The following is a 16,573-nucleotide window of genomic DNA, read 5'->3' as shown; positions in this document are numbered from 1 at the left end:
CAAGAGATCTGCCTGCCTTTGTCTCCCAAGTGCTGGGTTCAAAGGCATTTGTCTAGCTTTCTTGGAACATGTAAGAATATAATCATACTAATCCTTGGTTAGTTCCTATGCCTTGTATATAATAAGAATCAAAATATATTCTCAAAAAGGTGCATCTTCTAGAAAACCTAAGTTAAATTCTCAGCACCCACATGGTGGCTCACTACCAGCAGTAAGTCCAGTTCCTGGGAATCTAACACCCAGGAGGCACAGACGCAAAAGTGAAAAGTAGCGCACATACAGTCAGGTGAAAAGACTAAGCAGTGTTTTTAAACAAGAAGGAAAATAGACCTTATTAAGAACTTTATGGTCCGAAAATAGTGAGACATTTTTTCTTGGAGACAGGGTCTCACTATGTAGCTTTGGCTGATCTGGACCAGCTAGCTCCCCATGTAGACCAGGCTGGCCTCAAACTCACAAAGCTCCTTTGCCTTTCCGGTGGTAGGATTAAAGGTGTCTATCACCATGCCCAGCTGGGCTCTCAATGTAAAGAGCTAAACTGTACATACAAAGCAGCCCCCACAAAAGCCATACGGAAGGACCATGGGTTGAATGTAAACAGAAGGAGCTATTTCTAGCAAAATTTGCTTAGTCCTTGTCAAAGAGTAGCTCTTAACTCTTAGCATAGCCTGTAGACTTGAGCGTTACAGATCCAGGGCAGCTGGGGGTTCTTAGGGACATTCTACAGGTGATTCTGCATAGGGTTAGATCAGCGGTGGAGTCAGCCCAGAATCAGTCAGCTGTTGAAAACCAGCTCCTCTCTTTATGACTATGATGGGTATAAGTAAGTTAAGCTATAGTATCTGTATTTAAAAGTTTAAAATAGAGTGCTGTTTTACAGGGTTATATGAAAAATAAATGACAAGTTATGTCTAGTGCCCTTAAAGTTAGAAAAGACGATTGAAGTTAATTAAAAGTTCTCCAGTGCCATGTACTTTCTGAACACACATTTTTAAATACTTTTTGAAGAGATAGTAACTAAGTTGTCTGCTATCTTTTTTTTTCCCCTTCATGACTTTTGCTCTTGAGATTTTTTGTTGTTTTTTAATTTTGGAAATTATCAGTCCATGAGGGCACTGTTAATGTGGCCTAAGTTTGGAGAAGAGGTACTCTGTTGTATTTTGGTAATGCTAAGCATGAACTGGCGCCTTTGCATTGTCACTAAGCTACCACCACCTCACCTCACTGAATATTTGGTTTCTGGCAGCAATATAGTTAGTTGACCAGGTTGTTTTAAATTTCTCTCTTTTTAAGTTTTTGTTCTGTGTGTTTTGCCTGAATGTCTGGCTGTTATGTACAGGCTCGGTGCCCAGGGAAGCTAGAAGAGTGGAAGTAAAAGATTATTGTGAGCTTGCTATGAGGATGCTGGGAATTTAATCCAGGCCCTAGGAAATCAGCCAGTGCTCTTAGCTACTGAGCTGCTCTCCTGTTTTGAATATCTAAGTTTGTGTAGACAATGTACATCTACCTTTTTGTTGTGTTGAATGTGGTAGGGCTTTTACTTGCTCAGTTCCTGTTTTACCAAGTGTGCTTTGCTGGCCAGGAGCATCGGGTCTGCCCGCCCGTCTCTACCCCGCACTGGCTTTGTAAGTGTCTCAAAACTGTACTCTTTGAAAAAAGGTTATAGTATAACAAATGATATTTTCCTTAGAAATTGGTTTTTCATATCATAAATCTAGAAACAAAAATTGCAAATATCAAGATAACAAGCACATTGTAGATGTTAAGATTAAGGGTCTCTTATTTGAAACTAATTCCTAAGTAAGTAGTACTTCATGCGTAGGAATTACGAGAAAGGTTACATGCAGTGTGGGAGATGGATTAACAGCTCAAAAGAGGGAGAGAGGGCAGTGGGGGTTGTGTGCCTGCCGTTGTGTAAGAGTTTGTCAGCAGAGGAAGACAGTCATGGCACAGTGGCTGTGAGCGGAGGGGACAGGAAGACAAAAGGGAATGGGGAAGAGCTGAGGGAGATGATCAGGCTAAGACTACAACTGTCTTTGTATGTCGAAGGCTAAATTGTGATCCTTGTTTTATGACTTGGACAACATAGGTTTTTTCAAGTAGAGATTTGATCTCTTTAACTAGATTTGAGTTACAGAATGTACTGAGGAAACTAGTTAAGGACTATTGATTGGTAGAATTCGGTCTTTGAATGGTGAGGGTGCTATGGGAACTAGCATTTACGTTTGTGTTGTAAAAGAAATTACAGAATGGGAAAGACAAAAGAGAAAAAGATACATATGCTATATTAAATTATGAATGATGTGTTTATATGAAAATGAAGTTTGTGTAGATCATTTGTCTCTAGAGTTTTTTTTTCTCCCCCCCCCACCCGCCACCCCCAGCTGGGGACAGAACCCAGGGCCTTGTGCTTGCTAGGCAAGCGCTCTACCACTGAGCTAAATCCCCAACCCCCTGTCTCTAGAGTTTTGTATGACAGTTTCCGTTATTTTAAATCTTTTTCTGCCATCAGCTCAGCTCATAACGTCATTCTTTTCAAGAGTATTGGGATCCTAAAAGACTGGGTTAGCCTGCACTGCATGTAGAAATAGTGTCAGGGAGACCTTCCTCCCGCAGACAAGTTGATCACACACAGGCAAGTGCTGCACTTGCCTCAGCTCCAGAATGAATCCTAGCCTCCCTTTTCTGTCCGAGGCATGTGTACTGTGATATTGGTACTAAGACTAACCCTGATTTGATGGGAGTTTCATAACTCAGTATTATATGAAACTTATGGTTTCATACTGCAGTTTTCCTAAAATGCTCAGATTGGCCTGGGACTTGGCCATCTTCCTATCAAGTTAGCCTGGTTAGCTGGGATTATGAACTTGTGCCGTGTTTATCGTGTGTGTGTGTGTGTGTGTGTGTGTGTGTGTGTGTGTGTGTGTGTGTGTGTGTGTGTGTGTGTTGGGGGTAGGGAGTTGCTCATTTGGGAATAAGATTACTTGTTGGAATTAGTCATCTCCTAGGAGGCAGATGCCCTTAACTGCTAAGCTGTCTTGTAGGATACCCCTTTACCCCCTTTGGGGATGGGGATCAGTGAAGTAGACTGCAACTTACGTAGCTTAGTTGGCCTTAACTTGATTCTTAGACTCAGTGTTGCAAGATATTTTTGATCACACTGTGAACCCTGAGATTGTATTATTTACTGGAAAACCCTGTTTTTAGTTGTAGTGTGGCTCAATCTTAGCACATACCTTTAATCCAAGAGCTTTCTGCTTGAATATTATCAGCCATAGATCCGAGTCATTTGACAGGAAGTAGGATTATTAACAACAACAACAAAATACAGTAGGAGAGAGTTAAGAGGTCTCCTGATAGAGATGGCACAGGAAGTAGAGGGAGGGACATTCAGTGTGAGGGGAGGATTTGAGAGGGGCATTCCTGATACAGTGGGTTGGCCGAGGAAGAATGTCAGCTGGTGCCTCTCTCAGCTAGCAGCCTTTCACCCCAGCGCCTGGCTCCTGAGTCAGGGAAAACCCCAGCCTCAAATCATTTGAATCCTAATATGTACTGACCATTCCTACTGAAAAGAATATTATAGGTCTTCAAAAAAGTCTTGCTAGGGTTTTTTTGTTGTTGTTGTTTTGTTTTGTTTTGTCAAGTTGAAAAGAAATTTTATCTGTGATGGAGGATTTATAGGACTATGTTGACTATCCTGAAAATCAAGTATGTTTATCTTATAATCTTAATTATAGAGAAAATGATGACCTAGAGTTTTTGTTGTTGTTGTTGGTGGTGGTGGTGGTGGTAGTGGTGGTTTTAGTGTTTTAAATGCATATGGGTGTTATGCCTGCATGTATGTGTGTATAACTTGCTCTTTTGGTGCAGATGGAAGCTTGGGTATTGGAGTCTCAGTTTTCAGCCACTGTGTACATGCTGGGAACCGAATGTAGGTCCTTTCATAGGTAGAGCAGCTTTTCTTAACTTCCCAGCCCAAGAGTTACTATTACCACCCCATAACAAGACTAATTCCCAGATAAAGCAACATACTTGTAAAAGCTGTTATCAGCTGGAAAACTGGCCTAGTGGGATTTGGTTTTGGAAGTGACAAACAAATGAAGTACTTGGTTTCTTCAAGAATTAGTAAGTAATCCTTTAGTAACTCTACCACAGTATGCTGTTAATTTTGAAGGGAAACAGTGCACTTGATTTTTGGATGAGGAATATTGAACCTAGTATCTGTAGGATGAGGATCGCCCTTGGATATTCATTTTTTCGTAATGATGGGCATTGAATCTTGGGCCTCATGCATGATAGACAGGTGTTCTCCACTGATGCCCAACCTCACAAAATAAGCCTTATAATACTTTAGAATAGGAGATAGGAAATGCCTCATTTAAAGAACTGGTTGATACCTAGATCATGAATGAGGCCAGCCTAGTCAGTGACCCCAAAAAGAACCAAAAAGCTAGCTGGTTGAAGAGTGGGTGTAGCAAATCACTGTAGTAGAATAATTCAGGAACAGAACAAACATGTATTGTAAGCCATCTTGACAGCATTATGATAAAAAATTGTCTGAACCTTTAAGAATAATGACTTTAAGCAGGGCATGGTGGTACATCTTTTAATCCTAGCAATAAATGCAGCAGCTCTGTGTGTTCAGGGCCAGCCAGGGCTATGTCGTGAGACCCTGTCTCAAAACAAAACAAAATAAAACATGGATAATGACCTTCCTTCCCTAGACATTGAGAAAAATTGTAGCTTGGATAATGTTTAAATTGTACTTATTTTTATGATTAGTAAAATATACTTATTAGGAAAACAAAACCACTAAATTCTGGGTAAATATTTTCAGTTTGTGGATGTTCTAGTGTAATTATTAGAAATGCTACTATTGGGTTGCAAAAGTCAAAGTATTCTACCTAGTGTTTAATAATACTTTAAAAGCCTTTTATTTGTTATGCATTATATAATAAATACTGGGAAAATACTACAGACCCTGCTCTTATGAAGAGCGAGGTACTTGAATTTCCTGTTACTCGAGCTATCTCGTGGCCCACCGTTTCATCCTATAGGTGTGTATGTATGTATGTGTGTGCATGGGGGGGCAGTGGAGGAGGGGAAGAAGGGGAGACACATGCCTAAAGAGGATATTTTATATCCTGCTCTACCACTTACCACCTTACTCCATTGAGATACAGGATCTGTCACTGAACCTGGCTAGCAGTCCCAAGTGGTCTCTCTGCAGGATCATGGCTCAGCACACTCTGCATTTCCTGGGTGCTGGGATTCACAGACTCACGTCAGTCTGCCTGTCTCCATTTCCCAAGTGTTAGGATTACTGGCATGAATCTGCTCTCCTGCATACTCAAACCTGAAACTCTGGAATCTTAAATATATTCTTTCTCTCTGTCAGTATCTGTAACATTTTAGTGACTTCTGGATTTAAAGATGTTTAGTTTCTTATTGTTTCTCTTGCTTCCATCTTCTAGTCAAATTTCTGAAGACATCCCCTATGTCTTTTATTCCCAGCACAAGCCATTCTTTCCACTTGCCCTGTTAACCTTCCAAGTATTCCCTGAGAACATTCTAGATGCTTTGTGAAAGGGATAAATACTTGTAGGGTCCTTGGCATTTTTGAGTGTTCTTATTCTTTACTCCCCTGGTATTAATTATCATTATCTGTTTACTCAGACCATTTTGTGTTTCCAGTACCAGGACCAGATTTATTGATTAAATTTCTGTATTTGGAAACAAGTAGAATAATAAAATTATTTGCATTAAGTGGCATTTATTTAATTTGAGCATTTTTGAAAAAAGTCCTCACAGAAAGTCAGTTTTTAACTTTTAGAATTATTTAGTTGGCTTAGTCCCCATTAGTGCTAAAAACCATTACATTAAAAGAGCAGAATGACCTGGTAGGGGATTCAGTACCAGGTAGAAGCAAGCCTGCCCTTTTAACTATCCAAACACTATACTTCAGGTGTGTTAGACTCAGTGGTCTAGACTAAATGTCACTTTGTACCCTCTGTACCCTCTGTCCCACCCCCTGTGTTTCCTCTGCTGCCATTGGAAGATGGCCTAGCTTCTTCCCACAATAGTAATTCTCCCACCACGCCTGTGCTGCACTTTACTGTATGATGTCAGCCCACAGCTTGGGTTATTAAGAGCTGCTTTCTGCTTGCTCTTTCTTCTCCTTTTCTGTACCTTACCCCCCCCCTGCAAAGGGCAGGCATTGGGCAACAGATGCACAGCCTGCAGCTTAAGATTGCTTTGTCATTGGTCTCCGCATCTCCTCTTAAGTTCCTTTTATTCATTCATGGCATCATGAAATAGATTTTTAGGATTCAAGTATAGAAGAGCAGATTCTTAGCAAAACTACTTACATCCTTCTAAAAGTATGAAATTCTTACCATGACCCCTCAGCACCAACTACATCACTGGTTCACAGTGATGACAGTGCTAGTTCCTTAGCACCTAAATGATTTGTGCTGTATCATATTACATTGTATGAATGAATACATAGCAGTTGATTTATACACTGTAAAGACCTTTTCCGTTAAATGTCTACTTCTTTAAAGAAAAGTTTTTGTATTTACATCAGAGCAGTCAAGGATGATCACGCCAAAGATGTCTTGAGACAAGGAGATAGATAGTTCACAAAGGAGGGATTTTAAAATGTTTTCAGATACTTAACTCAGTTGAGTAGAGGAGGGATTTAGTGCAGTAGGCATCATCCTAGGTTTAGAAGCAGGAACCTTAATAGTAAGGTCAGGCTAAACTAAAAAGCTTAAATCATACTGAAAGCTGTAATAAGCCATTGAAAAATTAGGATTTGTGTTTCAGGAAGATCTTTATTATTAAAGTGCACACTATATTTGGCAATCGAGATAAGAACCCATTAGCATGAGAGAGGAGTGAATGAAGTCAGAATTGAATGGATTTGCAGCAAATTATTGATAGCAGTGACAAGTACACCTCATCATCATGGCTTTAATAGAAATACTTCCTCTCTAGGTCTGTCCAGTAGATGAAATCAACTCTTAGCCAACAACAACAATAACTATTTTATTACATCTCCACCTGGAATTTTAACTAGGTCTATTTTTGAACTAAAAAGGACAACTCCAATCTGCTTTTAGCACATGTAGTTCATACACCACGCAGTGACAGGTGATCATCAGTCAGGCACATGATCGTAACATTTGGTTATTCAACTAAAATTCCTCTGTCAGAGCTTTAATATGAATATAAATGAGCTAACAAGGCATGCAGTCACATAACCAGTTGACAAAACTAGAGCTAGTACCTGAGACAGGTTGGTTCCTCAAAGACCACTCCTAACCAGTTGTATATGTTTTTGTGGGTGAAAGCTGTTTTCATTATGGGTTAAAAATTCAGATTGTGCTAAAAAGATAGCTTAGTAGTTTACACAAAACAAGTAAATCTTGAGTGTTTTAGGTTTATTGGTCACGTAATGGTAAGGGTGGTGTTACAGTGCTTACCTAGGATGCTTAGGGTGTTCAGAGCTCTGGGTTCAGACTGTAGCATCACACACAGCATTTAAAGAATTAAAGGAGGGCTGGGGATTTAGCTCAGCGGTAGAGCGCTTGCCTAGGAAGCGCAAGGCCCTGGGTTCCGTCCCCAGCTCCGAAAAAAAAAAAGAACAAAAAAAAAAAAAAAAAAAAAAGAATTAAAGGTATTTTCATATGTTAACCCAGTTTTCACAATTATCACCAAGCCAGAAATCTCATGGCTGGTGAGGTGACTTATAAACTGGTCTGCCACACAGACCTGACATCCAGAGTTGTCCTGGAACACATACTGGAAGGACAGACTGGACTCCAAGCTCTTATACTTGCATACATGGTGTGCACACAACAGTGTTACATTTGTTTAGCACATAGTTAGAATTAGGGCATTGATTTTAGGCAGTTGGAAAACCAGAGATGAGTAAAACGTTATGGTCGCTTCACCTGGGTGCTCAGCGTGTGGTCGATACCCAATACTGGAAGGCCTCTTACTTGACCTGCATTATAAATAGAGAAGAACCAGGAGGAAAGCACTGTTCTTGGGTGGATGATTCTGGTGCAGTTTGTAAATAAACTCATTGTGTCAGTTTCAGATTTGGATGGCGCACTACTCTCAGGGCCTGATGGTGATAGGACCATGAATACAAATTTATTGGCTGAAGCCTGCAGTAGTCAAGATGCAGGAGATGCTGCTGGTAGGTACAGTAAGATTTTTGGCAAGAATGCTTGAGACGTTGTGAAGATCGCAGAGTGCTAGTGAGTCTACCATAGATTCGTGGCTAGTTGTGGGTAAATGCTTCCAATTAGAGACCAGTCTGAGGTTAGTTACAGTTGTGATAACTTTAGTTAGGAAGTTGGTAAATGTAAATTGGTATTTTTGGTTTTGTTCATGGGTGATGTCTGACACATGACCTTTAGAGCACCTGCATTCATGCCACAAATACATGTACACATGAATGATTAATCATAAAGATAAAATTTAAAAACTCATAAAATAAATTTAAGAAAAATAATAAATTTTAAAGTGATTTTCACTTTAAAATGATAAATTTTAAAGCAGTTTTACTTTGGGGAAACATTGACTAAAAAGTCAAAAACTACATGACTGTTGTACATGAAATAGATTGATAGAAGTGGACCGAAATCTATTTTGCAACCCCCAAAAAAAAAATAAACCGTAAAGGTTTTTTTACTATGACATTTTATGTGTGTGCACGCATGGCTGCCTTACTGAGAAGAAAGAGTATCTGTAGTTTAAAGTTTAAAAAAGAAATACTGTTGATTTTGTTGTACGTATTCTGATTCTGGGAGCCAGCTTTCTCTACCCAGTCAGATGACTTTGCTTGGCAGCGGTTGTTTCCATCAAGCCAGCCCACCAGCTGCTTGTATATTAATGGTGCATATGGAAAAGCATGGGACTTGAAGTGTTTTTTTAAAAATATAATTCTTGCATTGTCAGTTTATTAATAGTTTTAAATATCTCTCTCATACACACACACACACACACACACACACACACACACACACACACGTAGTGAGTACCATTTAATATGGTTTCTGAGGTCAGTTTTTTGAACAGTTCAAATCAGCAATACCAGGTACATGCTAGCTTTCTTAAATATATTCAACAAATAAGGAAAGGGCATAGTCTTCTGTCTAATGTCCTGTTAGTAACATACTTAGTTAAAGAAGTGTTAAAGTAGAAAATGACAGACTGGAGGCCCAGGCTGCCATCCCTGTCCCACATGTTTGGAAATGCTAACACTAACAACAATGTACTTAGGATTATAGCCCCAAAAGGCTTTCTTGAATTAGACAACAACAAACCAAAAGTATATATTCCAAATTCAAGACAATTTTATAGTGGTAATGCAGTGCTTTAAAAACAAACAAACAAACAAACAAACTCAGATTTGTTTATGTGTAGCCCTGGCTATATTCTAGAATGAACTCTGGACCAGGCCGGTCTTGAAATCAGAGCTACAGTACCTCTGCCTCCAGAGTGAGTGGTAGGATTAAAGGCATATACCACCACCTGTTCCCAAAGAGCCTTTTTAACTTTCTTCTATAATTCTTTTACCAAAGAAAATCTTAAATTTATTCTAGTTTTTAAGGGGACACCATCTCTAGCAGAAGGAGACGTACTCAGAACTAGATGTGTTATGACGGATGGAGTCCTTATCAGGGCTTACAGTATTAATAGTGCATGGCCATTACTGACAGAAGCAAAACCAGAAATGAGGTTGGCGTCTCTCATCTAAAACTTAAAATGCTCCAGAATCAAAACGTTTTTCAGTAGCACCATGATATGCTTTAAAAGAAATTCTAGATTTGTGAGCTTTTTTTTTTTTTTTTTTTTTTTTTGAGCTGAGGACCTTGGACCCAGGGCCTTGCGCTTACTAGGCAAGCGCTCTACCACTGAGCTAAATTCCCAACCCCAATTTGTGAGCATTTGAGATTATGGATTTTTAGATTAGAGATATTCTACCTGCATTGCTATATGAATAAGTTCTGTGCATGCCTATATTGAAAAGGAATGTTGCAGGCAAGTCAGAGTTAAAAGTGCCTTGCAATGGGAGCTTATTTACTCTCATGGGAAAACCACACCGGGGTCCTTATTGTTGGAAGTGGGCAGTTGGAGAGAAGGGTTTCATCAGGCTAGTCTTGGTTTGGTTGTAGAAAGTGTGGACTTTTCACTGAGAGTTAGAGGGGTAGCCCTTGTTCCTTGTAGCACGACAGGCTTTGAATTAGTTTGGTTTTGGAATTAGTTTGGTTTTGGTTTGTACCAGTTTTTTGAAACAGGGTTTTACTCTTTGTCTCAGCCTCCCAGTACTAGGATTTTATTGTTTTAAGAAGAGAATGGGAGATGTGGATACAGGTGTGTGGTGAGGCAGAGGTCCCGAGCTTCTATAGACTAGACTAGACTTCTGCTGCTGGGTTTTTTGTGGCTTTTTTTTTTTTTTTAAAGCTCACACTTTGGGAGGTTCAAGAGTTTTATTTATATCATTGGAGTATGGAAATTGAATCTAGGACCTCATGTTTTTTGTTCAGGTTTTGAGGATAAGACAGAGTGGGAAGGAATTGGGTAGTGTTTGAGACTGTGCCTACCTTGTTGCCCATCGCCGACTCTGAATTTAGCTTCCCAAGTGCGAGGATACGGTGTGAGCCGGCACAGCAGCTTTAGTGAGTTTATAGTAAGGCAGCCTTGTTCTGGTCGTTGCATTTTATGTTCTCTGGCTCTAATTAAGAGTTTTCCCAACCATTACTTCAAAATCACTTTTCAATTATACTAGGAGCATCACATGATTTCAAGTATGGTTTGATGCCTGGCACTTCAAGTGATTTCAAGTATGGGTTACTACCAAGTACTTCAAATGACTTCAAATACGGATTGCTACCGGGTGCTCCAAATGATTTCAAGTATGGATTATTGCCAGAATCTTGGCCCACACAAGAGCCGTGGGAAAATGGCAAGTATTGGTCAACTAAACAACTACAAAATTCTAAAATTCCATGATTAAACACTTCCAAGCTGTGTTCATAATTGTTACCCCTTTATGGCTAAACATAGTATTGATAGATGATTTCTCTTTAATAATATATTGATCAGTGCTTTTTCCCCTTTAAGGTGACTCATCTCTAATCATGAACAAGTTGAAATGCCCTCATTGTAGCTATGTAGCCAAGTACAGGCGGACACTAAAGAGGCACTTGCTCATCCATTCTGGAGTAAGATCCTTTAAGTGTGAAATTTGTGGAAAGATGTTTACTAGAAGAGAACACGTGAAAAGACATTCCCTGGTAAGTGACTTGAAACCCCACTTGCTGGTCATGGAGATGTGTGTTTTTATGCCAGGGATATTTTAAAGTGTTTTACTTGCAAATTTAAGGAAGGATGCTAAGCTGCTTTAAACAGAATTATTTTTGAGCTGATATTGTACTTCATTTAGAAATATTAACTGTCCACTCATTACTAATTATATAGCTTAATTTGAATAGCTCAAATGCATTCTTTATATGACCTATTCTTACTGACTGGATTTTTCCTCTTGGAACTAGGTGCATAAAAAGGATAAAAAATACAAATGCATGGTGTGTAAGAAGATCTTCATGTTAGCAGCCAGTGTTGGAATAAAACATGGATCTCGACGCTACGGAGTATGCATGGACTGTGTAGATAAATCACAACCAGGAGGGCAGGAAAGCATAGATCAGGGACAAGATACAGAGTTCCCTCGGGATGAAGAGTATGAGGAAAACGAAGGAGTCGAGCCTGATGAAGAGCTAGCTGAGGACGGACAGGATCAGAGCGATGCACCGCGGTGGGATGAACCGGGAGGCGCTTACGTCTCTGGATGATTAGCTGACCTACAATATTCCTCGAGAATGCTGCATTGGACATACTATGAATCGACAATTGGGATTGTTGAACTTGAAGGCTTGCAAAATATGGTACATGCTGGATGGTAGTTACATTGCTGTGAAAAACTGTAGGGTTAAAGCCTTATAGCAAAAAACATTTTTTTTATATTTGCACAGGACTATACAGCAAACAACCATGTGGTTGATACATGGAGCCCTCACCTATTTCAGTCAGTTATCAAAGTAAAATATTTTCTATTTATAGGATATACAGTTAACTGTTTGGGTTGTATGAAAATGTAGTACCTGTCTTTTACAGAGCTTGCTTACATTCATGTGCCACTTTAACATGAATGAAGAAAATCCATTTATGGAAGTACAGTGACAGCTGACCCAATCACTCTGTCAATCAAACCACTCAGGCTAGTTTGTACTAGTAGAGTTTTGTTTCTATTTTTATTTTATTAATTTTATTTTTTTTAATACAGATTTTCAGTGAGGGGCTTTTTCAACCCCATTGGTTCTATTTTCTTGTATTTTTTTTTTCATTTTATTTGCTTCATAACTTAAAACCAAGTCTCTTCTAGTCTTAGATATTATTTCTTACTTTTGTGCTGATAGGCATGTTTATAAGAACTGGAGAGGTAATTTATTGGAATGAACTAACTGACTCCCCGCCCTCCCTTCCTTTTTTGACATGAATTTTACTACTTCACAAATGAAGAATGATGTTACGAAGTTACCATGGTGAAGCTGAAAAATACCACTAAAATGATTATGACTTAGAAGTAACTTTCTCCTGCTGCTCTAATCTGATAAATGGTTACTATATGATGTTTTCTGACATGGGTTTTGGTTTTGGGTATCGGTTACTTTGGCACTATTCTTGTTTGCCTCTTATATTTTTGCCAGTGTACTATACCTCAGCCTTATTTGAAATACAGAAGTCTAATTGAAGAATAGTCATAGAAACAGACGTAAAATGATTTGTTTTATAATTCATCCTCCATGTCCAGTTTGGTTAGCTTGTTATGCAATATAAGTGAAATATCAGGTTTTTTTTTCCTGTGCCCTTTTTTATCATTAAAATGAACACAAAATATGCATTCTCTTTTGTTTCATACTTACCTCGGGATGTTGAGTGTTTTAAAATTGTGGTTGATAATATATTTTTCCATTCCTTAAAGTCACCACACCTTGATGAAATCTTTATAGTCTCCATGATTCAACAGTGTGTAAAAATCCTCAAAGTAAAACGTTGAGCCTCTATTGTTGCATTGTCTTAAGTTCTTCAGGAGTCAGGGCTGTTCGTGCAGTTGGAACCCTTAGGTTTAAGGAGCCAGGTGAGCGAGGACAGGTGAGCAGACAGTGTGGCGCACTCAGCAGCTTTTGACATGCCAATGTGACATGTGTCAGGAGCATATTATATATATATATATATATTAAAAAACGGAGAGACGGCATATTTTCAGCTTTCTTTTAAATACAAATTGAGTATATTTTCCTATTTTATATCAAGTAACTAAATTATGACAGTTGTGTGGAAGACACCACATAGCTGCTTTGACAAATACAATCCTTTTGGTGCTCCATCTGGTCAAAGTTGAAAAGTTGATTTTCTTTTAAAAAAAGAGACAAACTTCATTGCCTCTGATTTCAGTAGAATAATGGTTTGATATTGGACAGTGACATTCTGCATGGATAAGTCAGATGAAATATTGTGTTTCGTGGTGAGACCCACCCACTGATTGCCCTCTGAACTGTATGTAGTCTCTGCATCCCTTGGGAGGATGGCAGGAGAGGAGCTGCGTTTTGATTTTTGTTTGAAATGAAGACTACACCTTATTCTCTGTGTTTGAAACAAAGGAGTAAAATGTAATTCTAGTAAAGTCCAAAGTAGACATAGTTGGGCAGAGATATTATGAATGAAAAAGTATTTTAAACGTAAAGTGTTCTGCTTTGTGAATATGTAAGTATGGCATAAAGATTCTCTCACCCATCTATCCCCTTCCTTTAAAATAAACCATAGTTTACAATGGTAGATCTGTCTATATATAAATATATATTAAAGAGCAAATATATATATTTAAAAAAGATCACCTAAATCTGCTTTATTAGACAGTAGTTCACTTATTGCATAGAAACTGGACTTGGCTTTACATCCTTATTGTATTTTAGTTTACTCGATATGACCTTACCTTGAAACAGAATTTCCTTTATTTCTTAAATCATTTATGTATATCTGGTAAATTATGACCAAATTTTTGTTAGATTGCATACAGTAAATTGAAATACACATTTGGTACACTACGGGATTGTTGTGCTTTTGTTTGGTTTTAGTTGGAAACAGGTTTGATGTAGATGACTTATTGTTAATTTAAAATATCTATAATTGTCCATTGCCTTTTATGTCGTGTTGTGACAGATTTGGCTATATTTTTAGTCATCTGAAATATTCTTTAAAAAGTTTGTTTTTAGGTAATCCAAAGGAAAAAATGTTTATACTCTTGAATATATATTTGCCTCAGCCTATATAAAAGTTTCTTTGAAGTAAACACTTTACCAGAAACAGAGTTGACAGATTTTTCTACTTGCTGACTGCCTAAGTTATTTTGTTTCTCGGTCTTGAGGGATTGTCTTTTCCCTTCTAGACCTTTTTTTAAAAATAGTTTTAGTACTAAGGTATACTACTGGACGTTTCTATTTTTTTAAGTATATTCCTTTTCTGACAATACAACTTCAGGAAGTTGATGAATCTCTTAAGAACTTTTGATTGGTCTCAGAAAGGTAATGGATTGAATACTCAGAATTTTGTCTGAAAGTCTGGCAGAGTTATGTTGTACATTTGGTGAAGTTTTTCATGTAATTTATATTTTAAATAAAATATTTTTAGAGTTTTTAATTTTAATGAAGGGGAAGAACATACACTTTCATATTCCACAGTGGTAATACTATGTCATAAATACAGATCATGTGCTATTCTCCCAGACAGTTTCTTCCATATGGTCCCTTATTTGTCAAGGTTCTTGACTCTCATATTTTTTTATTAGACAAGTTACTAAATTTTATCACCCTAGTGATCAAGAGCGTGGTGCGTGCGTGTGAGCAGTGTAGTGCTAGAAGAGGAAACCGGACAATAACAAGTAGCTCTGAATTTGGGGGCAAGGAAATACTATCTGGCCATCCTAATAAAGAGTGAGTTAACTCATTACATACAGTTCCTAGAATACTGAAGCACAGAAAGCAAACATTGCAGATTAGTTGTAAGAATGGGGAACCAAGAGAAAAAAGCAAAAGCTGGTAGAAAGGGAGCAATCAGAGGAGTGAAGGGCTGGGCTTGCAGAGGGCCTGAGGAGGGTGAGTGGCAGGAGGCTCTGGGGACGTGGAACCTAGGCTCTGTGAGTTGGAGCGTTCTCTGAACATGGCATACGAGATGTAGGCTCATTCTTTGGTTTATGACTCAAACTCCCACTCTTTGGTATGCCCACACTTTTGTGTTGTCTGCCTTATTTTATCTAACCTATAAGGTAGGTGCTATTCTATTTTACAAATAAGGAAAGGCTCAGAGAAACTCAGACACTTGCCTAAATCACCACAGCTTTCTAGAGCAGGGATTAATCAGGTCTGATCTGAAGCCCCGACTCTTTAGGGACTCTTTATGGGGCTCTATTGATGCCTCATAAAACAACTTCTTTTTATACATTTATATCCTCCCTATGAAATGGCTATGTTAGGAATTTTGTTTCCTTCTGGGAGTTGCTTTTGTCACTTTTGACTCACACCTCACTGTAGTCCTTAGTGAGTGGGCTGTGATATTTTCACTTTAAGAAAAATGATGATTTTTTTTAAATATGAAGAACTAGATATAAGCCCCAGCTTGTGTGCCGTTCAGTCACCCAGATCCTTAACTTACCTATGGTACCTAATCTCCACAGTTAGAGCTAACAGGTTTTCTTAGCCAGTCTAGACTTACTAGAGTCCGTTACTTTGTCCCTTCCCTATCTATCTGCTGTATCCCAGTCTTAAGTCGAAAGGTAATTTAAAACATGTTAGGGATAAGCACACTTTGAAAGATGTTTTCTCACCCTGAATTTTAGGACACTGGGTACTAAATTTGGAATACACTAGCTATTGAGAACAAAATTTGGGGTTCAAGAAAGGGATGATTGAGGCTGTTATGATACGGGAGAAACAGCATCTTAAACACTGTAAACAGAACTCTTCTGCCTGCTGTTTGTAAAAGCTCTCTGGTAAGATCTTTTACAAAGACCAATTTTCTTTTTTAAATGTAATTTACCTACCTAATATTTAAATGTCCTGAGACATGTATGTAAACTTCCAAAACCTGTTTGTCTGTGTATTTAGAAAATACACAAGAATCTATCAAACTTAAAATATAAACTTGTGAGCACTAAACTGCTTCTGGCTTTGTGAATTTTATTGATATTTAATTCTGATTTATTTGCAGGTATTGCTAGTTTAGGCTCTGGGTAAGGGTTCGCCTTTGTAAACTTGGACATTTAGATACCTTTGCACTTGTAATTTACAACTTTGAACTGGAAAATGTGATGTTTTTCTGTTTGGGTTCGTTTTGTTTTGTTTGGGTATGGAAGTACAAAGTAAAACTACCTCCCAGTCCTCTTGCAGGAATGCTTTCACTGATAAGTGACTTATACTCATTACTGTTTTTAGAATTT

The 16,573-nt window shown here is 38.3% G+C and overlaps 1 protein-coding gene across 4 annotated transcripts in view; it reads left to right on the top strand.

Moving 5' to 3' along the window:
* Zbtb10 (zinc finger and BTB domain containing 10) overlaps positions 1-16,292 on the top strand; it is a 34,706-nt gene extending 18,414 nt beyond the window's left edge. For 2 of the 4 annotated variants that reach the window (XM_087634793.1, XM_087634792.1), the window contains 3 exons: positions 10,808-10,984; positions 11,143-11,315; positions 11,574-16,292. In XM_087634793.1, the coding sequence (XP_087490919.1) occupies positions 10,808-10,984; positions 11,143-11,315; positions 11,574-11,873 (650 nt within the window). In that variant the 3' untranslated portion in view covers positions 11,874-16,292. 4 annotated transcript variants of the gene reach the window in all.
* The last annotated feature ends 281 nt before the right edge of the window (positions 16,293-16,573 follow it).

This window comes from Rattus norvegicus, chromosome 2, assembly GCF_021556685.1.
Source record: "Rattus norvegicus strain SHRSP/BbbUtx chromosome 2, alternate assembly SHRSP_T2T, whole genome shotgun sequence".
Classification (NCBI taxonomy): Eukaryota; Metazoa; Chordata; class Mammalia; order Rodentia; family Muridae; genus Rattus; species Rattus norvegicus.
Note: the sequence above shows the minus strand (reverse complement) of the source record. Positions and strands in the feature narration are given on the sequence as shown.